The sequence below is a fragment of the Phoca vitulina genome, unplaced genomic scaffold, assembly GCF_004348235.1.
Source record: "Phoca vitulina isolate PV1807 unplaced genomic scaffold, GSC_HSeal_1.0 scaffold35, whole genome shotgun sequence".
NCBI classification, from domain to species: Eukaryota; Metazoa; Chordata; class Mammalia; order Carnivora; family Phocidae; genus Phoca; species Phoca vitulina.
In genome coordinates, this window is record NW_022589738.1 from 5,961,472 (window position 1) to 5,978,094 (window position 16,623).

Genomic DNA, 16,623 nt, shown 5'->3' on the forward strand with positions numbered 1-16,623 from the left:
TCTTTATGAAAGACTGTTTACTTCTCTCACATACCATAAAGAACATACCAAGATCTCATATTATTCATATATTGGTATATCCATACTTCAACGTCATAATTCAGTAGTATTATGGAATACTGAAAGTAAATATGAGGAAATTTACCCTACATAAATATTTGGTTGAATAAACTATAATGGCAATGAAGTTCTTGTTAGCCAAAGAAACAAGAACCTTATTCATTCCAAAATATTACAACTTTTGAGTGAGCAGTTTGTCATTTACATGTAAGGTCTCCTCAAAAAAATTAATATGTATTGAGGAGCTCCTATAGAACCATACTGTGCTTGGCTTAGGGGTGTCAGGAAGTATATGGCACAGTTTCCGCTGCTCTGTAGTAACAAAAACTCTGTCAGATGGTACAGAGTTGCGCAGTGATGTAAGACATTTAAATTCATGATAAGCACCTATAAGAGAACTATATAAACAGAGTTCTAGGAACACAGAGACTGGAATAATTGAGACCAGCAAATTATTCCAAATGGTAATAATTGCACTGGGTCCTGAATGAGCAGGACTCTGCCAAAAAACAAGTCAGTGTTCCTCAAGCACTTGAGAAGATCCTTTATCACTTGGCTTTGCCAAGCATCTTATAGAATCACAATCTATTTCTCTACAGATAATGAATATGAAGATACCATCTTCCAAATATTAAACATCTCTTTAAAGCATTGTGGTTTTAGACACAAGAGTTTTAAAAAGTTTTTATATGTATCCCTGTTACTGCTACTGAAGCATGACCTCTGGAAGAGAGAACATAATCAATGAGCACAAGAAATGCAAGAAATTCTATGTGAAATGTATAAAGACAAGGAATGCAGCACACAAGAGTTCATAACTTGAGTCAAAAAATAGGCTCTGGCATATTCTTCCTATGCATACTTGAGACAATGATTTATTCCCTCTAAATCTCGAGCGCCTCATTTGTAAAAGAAGGTTCTCCTGAGGATGCAATCAGATATGTAAAACACTGAATGCATGCCTGGCACATAGGTGTGGTTACAAAAAGATCTTGAATCTTACACAAGGCCCATCTCACATGTTCAGAAAAGGTGATGTCCTAAAATTTCAGTTCACTCTCATAATTTCTGCTTTGGTCTTAGATCCTTAATTTTTAGTGGTCATTCTTGGTGTTAGTAATCTAAACTGCTACAATTTACAAATGACCCAACTTTAGTCAAAGTCAGTAGGGAATATATACTCCAGGAACACTATAGCAACTAAGTTACTCATCTCTCTCCTTGACTAAGCAGTGGCTTTGTTGGAAAAAAGGGAAAGAGTCGGACAAAAAATTGATTAATGAGAAAATGTTTGGGGAACATGGAGGGATAGAACAAGCAGGTATTGGCAATGATGTAAAACTTCTACTTTTATGTTAGCAGAATTCAGGAAGCCAAAGTGAGATATTAGCAAAATTAGAGTTCATAAAATAATAATTAAGAGTAGGGGAAAGAGATAACTCTAGACTTAGCTACCCGTTTTACATATTTCTTAGGGCTGCTTAAAAAACAAAACAAAATACACTTCTTCTGAGAAAACACTGAAGACTGTTAGTTCTCTTCAAATATCCATTCTCCTGCTTTTCCATAAGAGTACACTTTTTGGCAGAGCACATAGCATTCAGGAATAAACATAACATTTCCCATCCTCCCTTGCAGCTTGGGTGTGGTCACGTGACTGACTTCTGGCCAATGGGGTATAAGCAAAACATTGCAGCTCCCAGGAAACTTCATTAAAAGACAATTAGTATGCACACTTTGCCACTTCTCCCCGCCTTCTCCCATCTTGTTTCTTGGAATATAGATGTGGTGGGAGCTCCATTTTGCAACATGTGAAGGAGGGCCTACCATGTAAGGATAGCTGGGTGGAAAGCGAGAATGAGCAGAGAAATTATACCTGCCTTGACTGCATACTCCTACATTTTTAAGGAGAAAAAAAAATATGCTTCTATCTTAGTGAAGACAAAACAAACTCTAATTGATAAAGAGACTTTCTGGAAAGATTACATTTAGCACAGTTTTGCTTTCTTTCAAAACTCTCTCTTCCATTTAGAGGGAAAAATGTATATTTAGAGAAGGGAAACTTGTGATATGACAAAGCCAAGAAACATACAAGGAGTAAAGTTAAATAGTGGCATTATTTCCAAAATGAGGCCAGTCCTATAGGCATAAAATTGGTTCCTATATTAGAAACTTTTCCCTTTGACTATAATGAAAATACGAGTTTATTTAGATAACAAACAAGCCAACTATAGCCCCTGTACACAGAAGAAATAGAATCATCTATGGTGAAGAATGGAAATGTGTGTTTACAGCTATCCTGGGAAACAAAAATGTTCAATTACTTTGAGAAAAAGATGCAGGATATTGATCTATGGTTAACTCTAAGATTATATGAATTTTATATCTAGTCAATTTCTTATTTGAAGCAAGTTTTAAACTAACCTCTATGTGAACTGTAAAGATTTATAAGAATCTGAAAATGTTGAAGATATAAGGCAAATGATCTTGTATGAAATGGCTATCATAAAAAGCAAATCACTCTGCAACTCTGCAGTGCTTTGAAATAGCAAAAGGAACATACAGAAGATAAGCTGATAGGTAGAAACAAACTTGTATTTAATGCATTTCAAAAAGCCCTTTCCTTAAATAAATACAACAGATCCCTTCCATTCAATTCCTTCTCCAACTGTTGTCAACAGTGAAGAATTCAGAAGAAATTATAAGTAAGCAAGGAAATATTACACTGTATGTTAACTAACTGGAAATTAAAGAAAAGATTTAAAAAAAAAGGAAATCTACATCAAGGGCTAGTTTAGGTATCTGACTCAAATGGTACACAGTACTGAATGATTCATGTTTTAAACAGAGTTTAAAAATAACAGTTATAAAATAAGGGTATTGTTTGTTGATAACTGGTTTGTTTTAATGAGACTCGTAAGTAGGCAGTACATGGACATTAAATACCTCCGAACACCAACTATACGGGATTAATCTTTTGTGGCTTAAAGCTTTGCCTCTGGTGGTGAAACCTCCAAGTAATTGGCATCAGCAGTCAAGTCATACACTTCATTTCGGGCTGCTGGGTGGAAACAAAACCTCCTCTATTTGGCTTACAATTGCCCTCTCGGTGGTGTGCAATGTGCAACAACTGGCCAGTGAAAGATATTCACAATACGTAGGGATTAGTTAAGACTCTACAGAGCCTGGGAAGAAATATAAACACTCGAACAGAGCAGCACAAAAGAGAAGGTGATGTGCAGGAGGGGGCAGCCCCTAAACTGAAATACACAAGAGAGAACAGATAGGGCAGAGGAGACAGTGTAGAGGTGAAGTGTGCTGGACGGTGACTACAGAAAATGACAGGGCAGGAAGAAAGTTGCCTTTCTTAAAGTTCTGATGATTTATTTCTGGCATATATGAAATGTCAGTGCTGTCAAATTATAGTTTCAGCATCATCATTATCATCAAAGAGTATTTATTAACCACATGTGCTGTACTGGGCATTGTACAAGCAAGCAAAATTGACATGATTTCTGATATCCAGGACCCAATAAAATAAATCAGAACAATCAATGTAGACAAATGGAGGAGAGCAGATAGCAAACAAGATACTTAACTGGGGAAAGCTTGAAGGTTAACAGTAAACTTTAAAATACTTAAAAAATATTTCTGAAATCCTTAGGCAAATTGGCAAACGTGGCTGCGTGTCTATGAATAAGAATATTTCCTGATACATCTGGAGAGAGAAATAATGTGCTATTCTCTTTACATAGATAACCAAGTTTTTAAAAATGAATTCTATCAAATCAATGACTTAATAAATAAGGATTTTCTTTAAAAAAGATCTTGATGTGAAGAACCAAAACAGAAGGCTTCCCCATACATCATGGTCTCAACAGTGATAAAAAAGTGGGCCACAAATAGAAAATTTCACTTCTTCAATTTAACACATCTTCCTCTATATCAGTCCCATGAATGAATGCATGAGAATCGTTTCCCTGGTCAGTACAACACTGATTCTGGAGTGAGATATAAAAAGACTTTCTCATGTTCGGGGCTTTTTTTTTTTTTTAACCTCTCCTTAATTCTCCCAAGTTCAAAAACTAACAGTAGAATCATGTATTGGCACGTATACATATACGTGAGGGGAGAGGGGGAATATGAAGATCCAATCTTGCATGAAAATCTTTACATTTAGTAGAGACTAATTCTAAGGCCGCAGCGTTAATCTTTCCTGAGTCGTCAGGATCCTGCATGTGCTTATCATGTATCTTCCCAACTACATATGGCTCTGTGACAAATAGAAGAGGCTGCTAATGCTGCAATAGCTGAATGTCTCATTTAGGAACAAACAATTCTGGAAAAGCTCCCAGATTATGCATCTGTCCCTCTAGCTTCCACTTTAGAGGATAAAATTGTATGGTGATGACATGAGGATTAGTATATTATTCTTTCCCTCTGTGAGGAGTGTGGGGTTATTTCCCTCACCTTGACATGAGAGAAAAATATTTACTGAATGTCTCAGTAGAAAAATTACAAGTGAGATAGAAAATGCTTATGAGAAAGTTGCGTTAGGAGTGGGCTTGCAGAATTACAGGCTCATCCCTGGAGTCTGAATACAGAGATGATTAAGGCACTTTCTCTTCAAATCAGATTTCTTTGGTTTCTATTCCTGTTTTCCCCCCTTTCATTTCTTTCATTGTCTCGTTTTCCTTCATGCAGTACAAATGGCAGCAAGAGTCTGTGAGTGCTTTAATATTGTGGGCTTGGCACTAAGGGAATTAAACAAAGGAGAAATCCCTAGGGAAGCATCTTCCTGCTCTCTGTCTCCGAGCATCCTATCGACATGTGGCCCTCTGGTCCCAGCATGATGGTGGTATCTTTGGAAAAACTTTCTCTAGAGCGGTAGTGCCCACATACTTATCTGAGAGTAGGTACCAGTCAATTATAAAGTGTTAAGGGGTCCATGGTGAAATGCCAAAAGTACAACAATGTAATATGCTCTTCTGTAAGATACACCTTTTTTTTTTTTTTTAATTTTGAGGTTAAGTCCTTCTTGTACTTAAAAAAGAATTCAATGTATTAAGTGTAAAATTCCTTCAAGTATAGCATACACAGAGAAAAGTGTACAAATCACAAGTACATAGCTTCATCAACTTTCTTAACAGAAACATATCAATGCAAACCACATCCAGATCAAGAGATTTGCCCTTGTTAATCACTACTCTTCACAACGGTAACCATATCTGACCTTTAACCCCCCAATATGCTCGTTTTTTGAGTTTTATATAAATGGACTCATATAATATGTATTCTTTTGCATCCAGCTTCTTTCCTGTAGCACTATCTTCCTATTTCTTATTTTCTGAAATACCACTGGTAATGACATTTGATTTTTCTAAATGTCCTCACCCTGCTTTCCCCATTTTTTGACACTTCATTTTGCTCTAAAAATTTAGTATTGTAACAATCACTACTCTTACTCTCATGTCCTCTTTACATCAGATCTAAAGCTCAGAATCACCTTGAATTTAACCACTTACATGTATGGGTGAGCCATCCCAAAGTATCTGACTAAATGGGATTCCAAAGAGGAATAGTGATTTTTTTTTTTTAAAATCACTTACTTGATGTCAGATAAGAACTGTGTTGCTACACAATAATGCCATCTTATGGCTGTACAGCAATGTGTAGCCTAGAAACTGCTTTCATTTTTATTATCTCATTTGAACTGTGCTATCCTCTTAGGCTTGGGGAGTAACTTCCTGAAAATGGGGCAAATTCATTAACCATTTGAGGAATAGTAAAGCTGGTATCAGAAAGAAAGTAAAGGCAACAGAGTGTCTGGCACTCCTCAAGTGTTTGTTGAAAGAAAGAATGGACTATGTTTCTCTAATACTAGGTGGATCTTAGGTTAATTCTCTCTTTATTTTCACATGTTTCCTGTAGGTATCTTTTAGAAGCAGTGAGTACCCACCAAGAATTAGATAAAAACAGAATTTAGCAGCAATGTTAAGTTCCCAAAAACTTAAATATTTATTGTACATATTTGTATATCTATCCATATACATGGATCAGTACATAGATACACAGGATTCATGAATTAAATGTTCATTGTGTTTACTATTTGTGTTCCCACAGGGAAAAAAAAGCCACTCTTAGCATTTTGGAGATTTGCAACTTTACTGAGACACATGATGAAATTCTGTTTGTGGGAAGACAAGGTATGAAAGCAGGTCTCTTAGATAATGAGTGAGCAGTCACAAAGCGATCTGGCTTTTAATTCTCTACTTGCCCTCACCTAACAAGTAATGTCTTTTTTAATTTATGACATTTAATAAAGGTGAGTTTTGCCATTATAGCATTCATGAATTTGGTGATTAATGATGGTCTCAGAATCTATGCCTTAGGAATGCCAAGAGTCTAATGCATTTTCTCATATCTGTAACTTATTGTGAGTATACACTATGCAAACCTATTAGAGCTAAATATTTTGGTAAAATGGAAATATGCAGATGTGCTATTTAATATATGTTTGGGTAAGTCATTTAACATCTTTGTAATTTAGTCTCCCCTGTAAAACAGTGAAGCAGGACAAAATCATTAAGGTCATTTCTAGCTGTAAAAATTTATTTATTATTAATTATTAATTAGCAACAATAGTTTGGATTATCGTTCCACAAATAGTCACTCTTCTTCCCCTTCCACTGTAGGAAGAGACTACTTTGCCACTCTATTGGTGTCAGGCTTGCTCTGGCCAGTGGAATGGGAGTGAATTTAATGTGGGCCCAGGCCATAAGTGGCCCATAATACAAGCACAGGTCCACAAGGGAGGTTATGTCTCGTCCACGCTCTGGTGATCTGTCATGAGAAGACAATGGCACGGACCCTGCATTTTAAGCTCAGGAAAAAGATAAATGTAGCCGACCTTAACCTGACACATATCCCGGAGCCTACTCAGCTAACCCACAGCTTGAAATAGCTGCCCAGTTAAGCCCAGCCTCGGTCAGCCAAACCACAGACAACTTAAAGACCCATGACCATGAAAATAAATGCTTGTTGTTTTAAGTCACTGGGTTCTGGAGTACAGCTTCATACCACCGTATTATGGTAATAGCTGACTAATAGCCGGCCATAGATGAATCATGTATGAGAAAAATACCAATATAGCCATTCTTACTGGCTCAAAGGTATTTTGGTAGAACAGAGTTTGGAGAGGTTGTAGGACAGCCAGGGACTGATAAGCCATGAGGCTGAACAAAAGAACAAATGTCATGTGAAGGCCTTATATGCCCAATTAAGGAATCTGGAGTTAATTCTAAGGAGAATGAGATAATGGTACTGAAGTTCTTACACTTTAGAAAAACAACTCTGGATGAAAGATAATTGGGAACAAAATGCGGATGATCATTAGAATTAATGGAGATTTCTGCTATACGTATCCGTTTAGAAACCTACTATAGTAAATAAAGAACTAAAATAGAAGTAAGGATATTTAGAAATGGACAGAGTTAAGAGGGAGGTTCCCCGTAATTATTAAAAATGATTTTATTTTCTTTGAGAATAACAAAGAACACTGTCTTGAGACTACAATCTTTATTTTTTATTTTTTTAAATTATGCTAAGTGAAATAAGTCAAGCAGAGAAAGTCAATTATCATATGGTTTCACTTATTTGTGGAACATAAGGAATAGCATGGAGGACATTGGAAGAAGGAAGGGAAAAATGAAGGGGAGGGAATCAGAGGGAGAAATGAACCATGAGAGACTATGGACTCTGAGAAACAAACTGAGGGTTTTAGGGGGGAGGGGGGTGGGGGATGAGTTACCCCGGTGATGGGTATTAAGGAGGGCATGTATTGCATGGAGCACTGGTATTATACGCAAACAATGAATCATGGAACACTACCTCAAAAACTAATGATGTACTGTATGGTGAGACTACAGTCTTTAAAACAAATTGTTTTAAATAATTAGAACTCCATTACTTTTAACCTAAAATAGGAAAATAAAACAATATTCTACCTTTTGTGATGTGAGGCTAAAGAATATATGTGACTTTTTGAAAACGTGGTCACAAGCTATAAATGTTAAATAAGGCAAACCCTGAAAAATTATTTTAAATCAACTTAACAAATTCCTCATAGCAAAAAAGAGTAGGGGGACTGCAAAATGTTATGTATCACCTTCAAAATAATAGAAGCAGTAAGTGAAAATCAACTTTTCGCTGATAGCTTATATTTCAAACATATTAATCTAATTATCAATCTGCTATAAATATATAGGGCACAGATTTGACCAAAGATACACATTTTATACTGTACAGTTATTTAAGCCACCTCAATTAAATGACAAAACCTATTTGGCATTATGTGAAATTTTAGAAGGTAATATAGTGCTCCAGCATAATGCTAACCCCAGTACAGAATAATTTCTAGAATTCAGCTCATTAGTCTGTTCACCATTATTTGTTCTCACTCCACTTACCTTTTTCCAATGATAGTAATACTTCTCCCTTTCTTCCTCCCTACCTTTCCAGAGAACACTGAAATGAACTCCATGGTTCTCTGAAAACAGGTATAGTAATTTAGGAAAATAAAAGTGTTACCTACCCTTGTCGGTCCTTGTACATTTTGTTAACTCTTTCCCATTGGACATCGAGCTGTGAGAGAGCTTCCTGGAGTTTTGCCCTTTCTGCAGGGGTGGCACTGTGCAATGCTGCTGTCTTCTTTTTGTGAATGATGTCAATCCGACCTGAGATTTGTTGCAAGCTGTCTTTTATGTTCTGTAATATAGAAAATTTGAAATACATCAGAAATGAATCAGCTGTCTATGGAAAGAGAAAAAAAAAAAAAAGGAAATTTATAAACCTCAGAAATAAGAAATAGCCTTACAATTCTTTTTTTTTTAATATTTCAAGTTATTTAAATTCTAGTTAGTTAACATATTATGTAATATTTGCTTTAAGAGTAGAATTTAGAGATTCATCAGTTGCATGTAACACTCAGTGCTCACCACAGCAAGTGCCCTCTTTAATCCCCCATCACCCCCGACCCACCTTTAGCTCACCCCCGACCTACCTCCCTTCCAACAACCCTCAGTTTGTTCCCTATAGTTGAGTCTCTCTTTTTTATTTTATTTTATTGTTATGTTAATCACCATACATTACATCATTAGTTTTTGATGTAGTGATCCATGATTCATTGTTTGCGTATAATACCCAGTGCTCCATTCAGTACGTGCCCTCTGTAATACCCATCACCAGGCTAACCCATCCCCCCACCCCCCTCCCCTCTAGAACCCTCAGTTTGTTTCTCAGAGTCCATAGTCTCTCATGGTTCGTCTCCCCCTCCGATTCCCCACCCCTTCATTTTTCCCTTCCTGCTATCTTCTTCTTTTCTTTTTTTAACATATAATGTATTATTTGTCTCAGAGGTACAGGTCTGTGATTCAACAGTCTTACACAATTCACAGTGCTCACCATAGCACATACCCTCCCCAATGTCTATCACCCAGCCACCCCATCCCTCCCACCCCCCAGCATTCCAGCAACCCTCAGTTTCTTTCCTGAGATTCAGAAATGGTTTGCCTTCCTCTTTTTTTCTTTCCCCATGTTTGTTTCTTCCATATGAGTAAAATATGGTATCTGTCTTTCTCTGACTTATTTCACTTAGCATAATACCCTCTAGCTCCATCCACATCATTGCAAATGGCAAGACTTCATTATTTTTTGTAGCTGAGTAGTATTACATTGTGTGTGTGTGTGTGTGTGTGTGTGTGTGTGTATGTGTGTCTGTGTATCACCTCTTCTTTATCCATTCATCAGTCGATGGACATTTGGGCTGGTTCCATAATTTGGCTATTGTTGATCAGTCCAGCAATTCTTAATTACTGACTTATTAAAATCATCATCCCTGAATCCCAGTGATTTCAATATGTTCAGATTCATTGGATAATTCACAGTCCTCATCTCAATATGGCTGATGACTCTCTCCATCTTAAAACTCTATCTTCATTTGGCTTCTGTATCCTGAACTCTTCTGTTTTTTTTTTTTTTCCACCTTCTTGTCCACTGCTCCCTCAGTCTTTACTGAATCCTCCTCGGACTGATCTCTTAGTACTGGAGTGCTCTAGCTTAGTTTTGACACTTTTTTCCTTCTCTCTCCATACTCCCTATTTGGTCCCATGACTCCAAATACTGTCTATACAGTGATGATTCCCAAACTTATATTTCCAGCCCTAACCTCAACTCGCAAACCAGATTCACAAATTCAACTGCTTTCTTGACACTTGGATGTCCCATGGGCATCTCAAACTTAATATGACCCCAACCAAATTCTGAACTGCATCCCCTTATCGCTCTCTTCCAGTGGTTTTTCCCATTTCAGTAAACGGCATATCAAATAATAGTTATTCAGGCTGACAACTTTAGAGTCACCCTTTACCTTTCTTTTTGAAGTATTCAAGTTGTTAGACAATGCTGTTGGCTCTACTTCCAGAACAAGTCCAGAATTTGACCACTTCTCATTACCTCCCTTGCTATAGCTTTGATACATTCCATCATTATATCTCATCTGGATTATTGCAATGGCTACCTAAATGATCCCCCTGCTTCCAGTCTTACCCCTCTCCTAGTCAATTCTCCATACAAGAGCCAAAAAGATTTTTTCAAAACATAAATCAGGTCATATTTCTACTCTGTTCAAAATCCTCCAATGGCTCCTCATCAAGCCCATCATCTTTACTATGGCCTACAAAGTTCTAAATGACTTGGTTGTATGTTGGTTGTATGTTGTCTACCATTCTGATCTTATCTTTTCTTAGTCTCCTCTGAGTCCAGAATGTTTCAGCCTCATTAACCTTTTTGTGTTCCTCAATAATGCCAAGCATTCTCTTGCTTCCAGGTTTCTTCTGTACTTCCTGTTCTCTCTGCCAAAAATATTCTTTCACTCCAAGACATTTATATGACTAGTTCCCTCACTTCTTTCTTATCTAAGAAGAGCCTTCTCTACCCCTCTAGTTTAAATAGCAGCCCTAACCATTCTGTATTCCCTGTATTCTTCATTTTTCTTCATGACATTTATGACTAACATTAAATTATATATCTACCAGTCTCTCTACACTACTAGACTAGACCCTATAAGTACAGGGAATGTTATCTGTCTTACTCTCTATTGGGTTTTCAGAACTTAAACCTATGCCTGGCACATGGTAGGTTACTCAATGCATTTTGCTGAGTAAATGAATAAACTACTGTATCCTATAATTCCAAAATTTTTATCTATATTATATTTAAGGGAAAAAATCACAAACCACAAGTTTCTTATGTAATACACATCTTTAATAATATTGATTTTCAAAAAAATGCTAAAAAGTATATATTTGGCTAATCTTACTAGTATGAATTTGGTTATTTTGCTCATCTGGATTGTTATAGACAAGTCAACTGAGCAAACATTTATTGAGTTCTTCCATGTACCAGGATCAATAAAAAGGAAGCAAAGGTAGGTGAAGCACAGTTTTATTTGCTTGTTTATAAGAAGTTTGAAATGGACCTTACTGTGGTAGTTAGAGAGGGTGTGGTTTGGAGAAATAATAGTGTAGAAGCCCCAGCTAGATGACAAGAAAGAATTTGATGAGCATTCTAAGTCTATTCTTTTCTGGAAGTTCAAAGAAGGAATGAATCATATACCATATTTGGTCACACATTGAGGAAAGAGCTCATGAAAGAAGTGCAATTTGGAGTGTACATAGCTGAGTAAAGTGGGAAGGGCATTATGCTTACTAGGTAACACATATGCAAAGATACGGAAGATGAGCAGTCATATTTGGCTGACTTTTTGGAAATGTAGAGGGTTAGGAGAAGATGGGTCAGGAAACAGAGGCTAGAGATGTTTAATAACGTGCTTTAGAGATTCTGAATGTAAGTCAGTAGCCAATGGGAAACCATGATTCATATAGTAATTGTGATGGAAAATTTCAAATACATACAAAAGCAAGAAAGGAGTACACATAGCCCCCTTGAACTTACTGTCCAGTTCCAATTCTTATAAAGCCATGGGCAACCTTGTTTCATTATACTCCCACACATTCACCTCCTTAAACTGATTATTTTGAAACAAACTGATATAATATTTTATCCATGACTACTTCAGCCTGTTTCCAATATATATGAATGCTTTTCAAGGAAAGTACACATAATACCATTATCCCACCTACAAAATTAAAAACAAAACCATCAATGTAATTAAGTATCCAGTTGGTATTCATATCTGAGTTGGACTGAGAAAGTTGGTTAGGAAGAAAACTTGGCAGAACTCAGTGATTGTGCATTGAGTGAAGAAGAGGAAAGACTCAAATTACTCCCAGGTTTCTGGCCTGGGCACCTGGATGAATAGTGGTGTCACTGAGTAAAAGGATTTCAGATAGATAAACAGGTTCTGTGTGTGTGTAAGTGATGAGTTCAGTTTTGCATATGATCATATTGAGAAGCCTTTGGAGCACCAGACTGTAGATATCCAATAGGCAGCTGGCATCAGATTTTGCAAAGAGAAAAGAGATGGCGACTACTGTTGGGCCATACATCTTTTCACATTTCTTTTCCTTTGCTCTCTTCCTCTCTCTCTCTCTCTCTCTCTCTTTTTTAGAGAGAGAGAGAGAGAGTGCGCACATGCAAGTTGGGGGAAGGTAGGGGCAGAGGGAGAGGGAGAAAGAGAATCTTAACTAGACTCCATGCACAGCGTGGAGCCCAATGTAGGGCTGGATCTCACGACCCTGAGATCATGACCTGGGCCAAAATCCAGATCAGACGCTTAACCGTCTAAGCCACCCAGGTGCTCCTCTTTTCATATTTCTGCATGGTCTGAGCTTTCTGAGCAAAGAGCACTGGCATCTGGGTTAAAGGATGACTGAATAGCAAACATACCTTAAGTGTTCAGACTAGTGCAATGCACCGGAAAGACCTGGAAACACTTTTCCCAGATCTATTTGCTTATGTGCCAATTTACAGTCTGAGGATAAGAGACCTAGACCCTTCCCTCTCTCTGGAGAGGATCTGTTCACCCCCTAGAGCAAAGGTCTCTGTTTCTGTCTCACTTTTTCTGTCAGACATGCCAGCTGCCTTGCATAAGTTCTGTTATCCATAAATTTGGGGACTCCCTCCCTTACTGCAAGCCCCGCATACACAGATAAATACGCAGCTCTCACTGCATTGTCCCATGGGGGTTTGGGGCATGTGCACTGGTGCTAAGATGCTCTTGAGTAATTAATGATGTGTTCTCTGATCCATACATCTTGGGTTTCCTGTCAGAATAAATATAAATATAAAACCTTAATAAGTACCAATAAAAGGAATATTTTTTCCTACTTTCAGACAAAACTGGGGAGGATTTTAACCATGTATGAGATGGAGACTAGGCCAGATAGTGAAGGGCTACTGCTGAGCCTACAGCTTTCCAGGAGGCAGTCTCAAGCAAACTCTAAAAGTCACATAGGGCATCAGGAAAGAGGTTTTGGGTAGATCTTAGGAGGTTTTCCTGCCTCATTCTAAGACTTCGTGGCTGTGGTGCATGAAGACCTGACTTGGTGGAGGACAAAGCTATAGAAGCAAGTGAGGATATAGAGAATATCAGTTGTAAGGGGTAAAAGTCAGTGCTTCTGTTAGGACCCTAAAAAAAAGCAGCTGTGTTCCCTGGAAAAGACCAGGTAAACACAATGGTTATGGGTGATATGAATGAATTTCAGAGAGAGAAAGAGAGAGAGACAGAGAAAGAGACAGAGAGAGGGAGGGAAGGAGATTGTTTCTAAAATTCCAAGGTGTTCTCTTCAAGTTTGTGTACACCTTACAATAGGGAGGCTTCATTTTTTTTTTTTTTTTTTTTAAGCAACTCAGTTGAAGTCTGTGGTAAGAATACTTATCTGACAGGTCATGTATTAACATGTGAGCGGAAGGCGGGCATACCAACATAGAAATAAACTATGAGATTATTTATCTGGAGGAAAGAAGGTTAAAATTATGTTTTACCAGCATTACATACAGAATTGCTAGTCACTGGAATAACACCCCTAGATGTCATTTAATTGCACAAGAGATGGTCAAATTGCTCAGAGAACTTTGTTAGAATAAAAGAGTGAGAAGAAAGGTTGGCTAAGGATGAGCCTCCATGGAAAGGAACAGCCGAGGAAGGAGATGAATATGCCTGAAGAGTAATTGTCATCAGACCTAAGAGGAGAGCCAGAAGAGTAAAGTATTTCAAAACCAAGAGAAGGAAGAGCATCAGGAAGGAGGGAGGGAGCTTCCAACAAGCCAAGTGCAGCTGGGAACAGGAGTGAAAAGGAAACTTGACAATTCAGGAGGTCACTGGTGATCTTATCTGGAGCAATTCCACCATCTTCAAAGTGTGAAAATATAAATCTGGACAGAGCAGACAGTCTTCCACTGTCATCCTCTTTCACTACAAAATTGAAAATGGCTTAGTACTACACTGCAGTTCACTTTATTTGACACAAAACACTTCATTATTGGGGCGCCTGGGTGGCTCAGTCATTAAGCGTCTGCCTTCGGCTCAGGTCATGATCTCAGGGTCCTGGGATCGAGCCCCGCATCAGGCTCCCTGCTCGGCGGGAAGCCTGCTTCTCCCTCTCCCACTCCCCCGCTTGTGTTCCTGCTCTCGCTAACTCTCTCTGTCAAATAAATAAATAAAATCTTTAAAAAAAAAAAAAAAAACACTTCATTATTGAGGAAAGGTTTACTACTAATAAAAACAAAACCGATAATGCAACAGAAATTTTAAAAAGACAGAATGGATCTGGTATATGTTATCGATGCCCTGGAAGTCACTGTAGTCAAACATTCATCTTACATGCTTTCTTTTCTTTTATTCACCTGGCAAAATTCCATTACTATCTTCTGAGAGCTCTGAGCCTGCAGCCTTGGGTAGAATGGTTAGAGCTATCCTGCTAGCTTGATGAGGTCAGGTGCTAAGAACAGGTGCCAAGGTGACTTCTTTGCTGTTTCTGTGAACTCGATTGACCTGGGCTGCCTGATTTCATCACTACTTGCTCTGGCTCAACTCCTGATGATGTAAGTCGTGGAGACTCCATTTTAGTGTGGCTGCCAGCCTAAGGGCAATGATCCAGAACTCTGACAATCCCTGCATTTGATACCAAAAGCCAGGTGACAGACAGGCTGATTACTTAAATTTACAGTGAGGCAACCGGCCACATTTGCCTGTACATTGGGAGCCCACCCACTTAAAATAAATAGCTGTGATCTCCAAGGGGGATAAAATTTAAGAGAAGGGAAGGAGGATCTTTCCCACCAGAATAAAAGTAATCTGTTTATGGCTTTGATGTGGGACATGTGTATGCGCACGCGGACACACACACACACAATAGATAAATCTATTCTCCCTCTGAGGATTTGAGCTTGCAAAACTTCCTGATTTTAAGCCAAATCTCTGGAGAGCTCCCAGTCCTCTAGAAAGTGGTAGAATTGCTCAGAATCCAGTTATGAACAGTTTCAGCAATGCTGGGCAGCATGCTGCAAAGGCAGGAAAACTTTCTATCTTAAATGAGAAAAGCAAAAAGCAAAAACTGGGGCAGGGGATGTCACACTCCCTGGATATCTAGATAATAGCTCCTTGGTGTATTCTCAGACAATGTTGTCAAAATTGGCTGGAGTCCAGGAAATCCTTTTTAAAGTCCCTACACATGCTCTTGTCCCTGAGGCACTGCACACAGAAAAATGGTATATGCACCAAAGAAAATTCTGTAGCAGTTTCCATAGTTTAAGGCCAGAGATGAGATCTTTTATAGCTTTTTACTATTCTAGTTTGTCTAGAAATAAGTGATCTTTATAGTTTCTGACCCTCTAAAAATGAAACCATAGTCCCTGTAGTTGCTATGGTGATAGAAAAATCCCTAGGATCACTATAGAATATATTATTTTCATTTCTATCCCTGAATAGTTCCTTCTATTACCTGAAAATATGATGGCAAAATCACGAAGTAGCCACTTTTTAGTCAATTTTTCTCTTAATTTTGACATGCCCCTCTGACTTGACCTCGCCGTGCTGTCAGTTGGGTAAGATGTGTGTTAGTCACTATCCCTGCGAAAGGAAACTTTAATTTCTGGAAGGCATTTGTACATTACCAGCATTACATACAGAATTGCTAGTCCTTAATATTTTAAAATAGCATCCTTGCAACTCAGCTTCATGGAATCAAGTCAGTTAAATAAGACCCTTACTTATACACTGCTAATAGAGAAAAATTAGATAGCAAAGTAACTTTCACAACTGGAAGATGAAGTCCAGCTATGTAAAATCAGGAAAAACAGAAGATTATGAACTGGGGCGCCTGGGTGGCTCAGCTGGTTAAGCATCTGCCTTCAGCTCAGGTCATGATCCCGGGGTTCTGGGACCGAGCCCCGAGTCGGGCTCCCTGCTCAGCGGGAAGCCAGCTTCTCCCTCTCCTCCCTGCTCGTGCTCATTATCTCTGTCTCTCTCTCTCAAATAAATAAATAAAATTTAAAAAAAGAAGATTATGCACTGTTATAAGTCAGATTTCTAGTTGAAAAGCT

The 16,623-nt window shown here is 38.1% G+C and overlaps 1 protein-coding gene across 13 annotated transcripts in view; it reads right to left on the bottom strand.

The window, feature by feature from the left end:
* The window catches only part of DMD (dystrophin), a 2,446,616-nt gene that overhangs the window by 1,116,071 nt on the left and 1,313,922 nt on the right, over window positions 1-16,623 (bottom strand). For all 13 annotated transcript variants that reach the window (XM_032426633.1, XM_032426634.1, XM_032426635.1 and 10 more), the window contains one exon: window positions 8,654-8,826. In XM_032426633.1, the coding sequence (XP_032282524.1) occupies window positions 8,654-8,826 (173 nt within the window). The remainder of the gene's footprint in view (window positions 1-8,653; window positions 8,827-16,623) is intronic.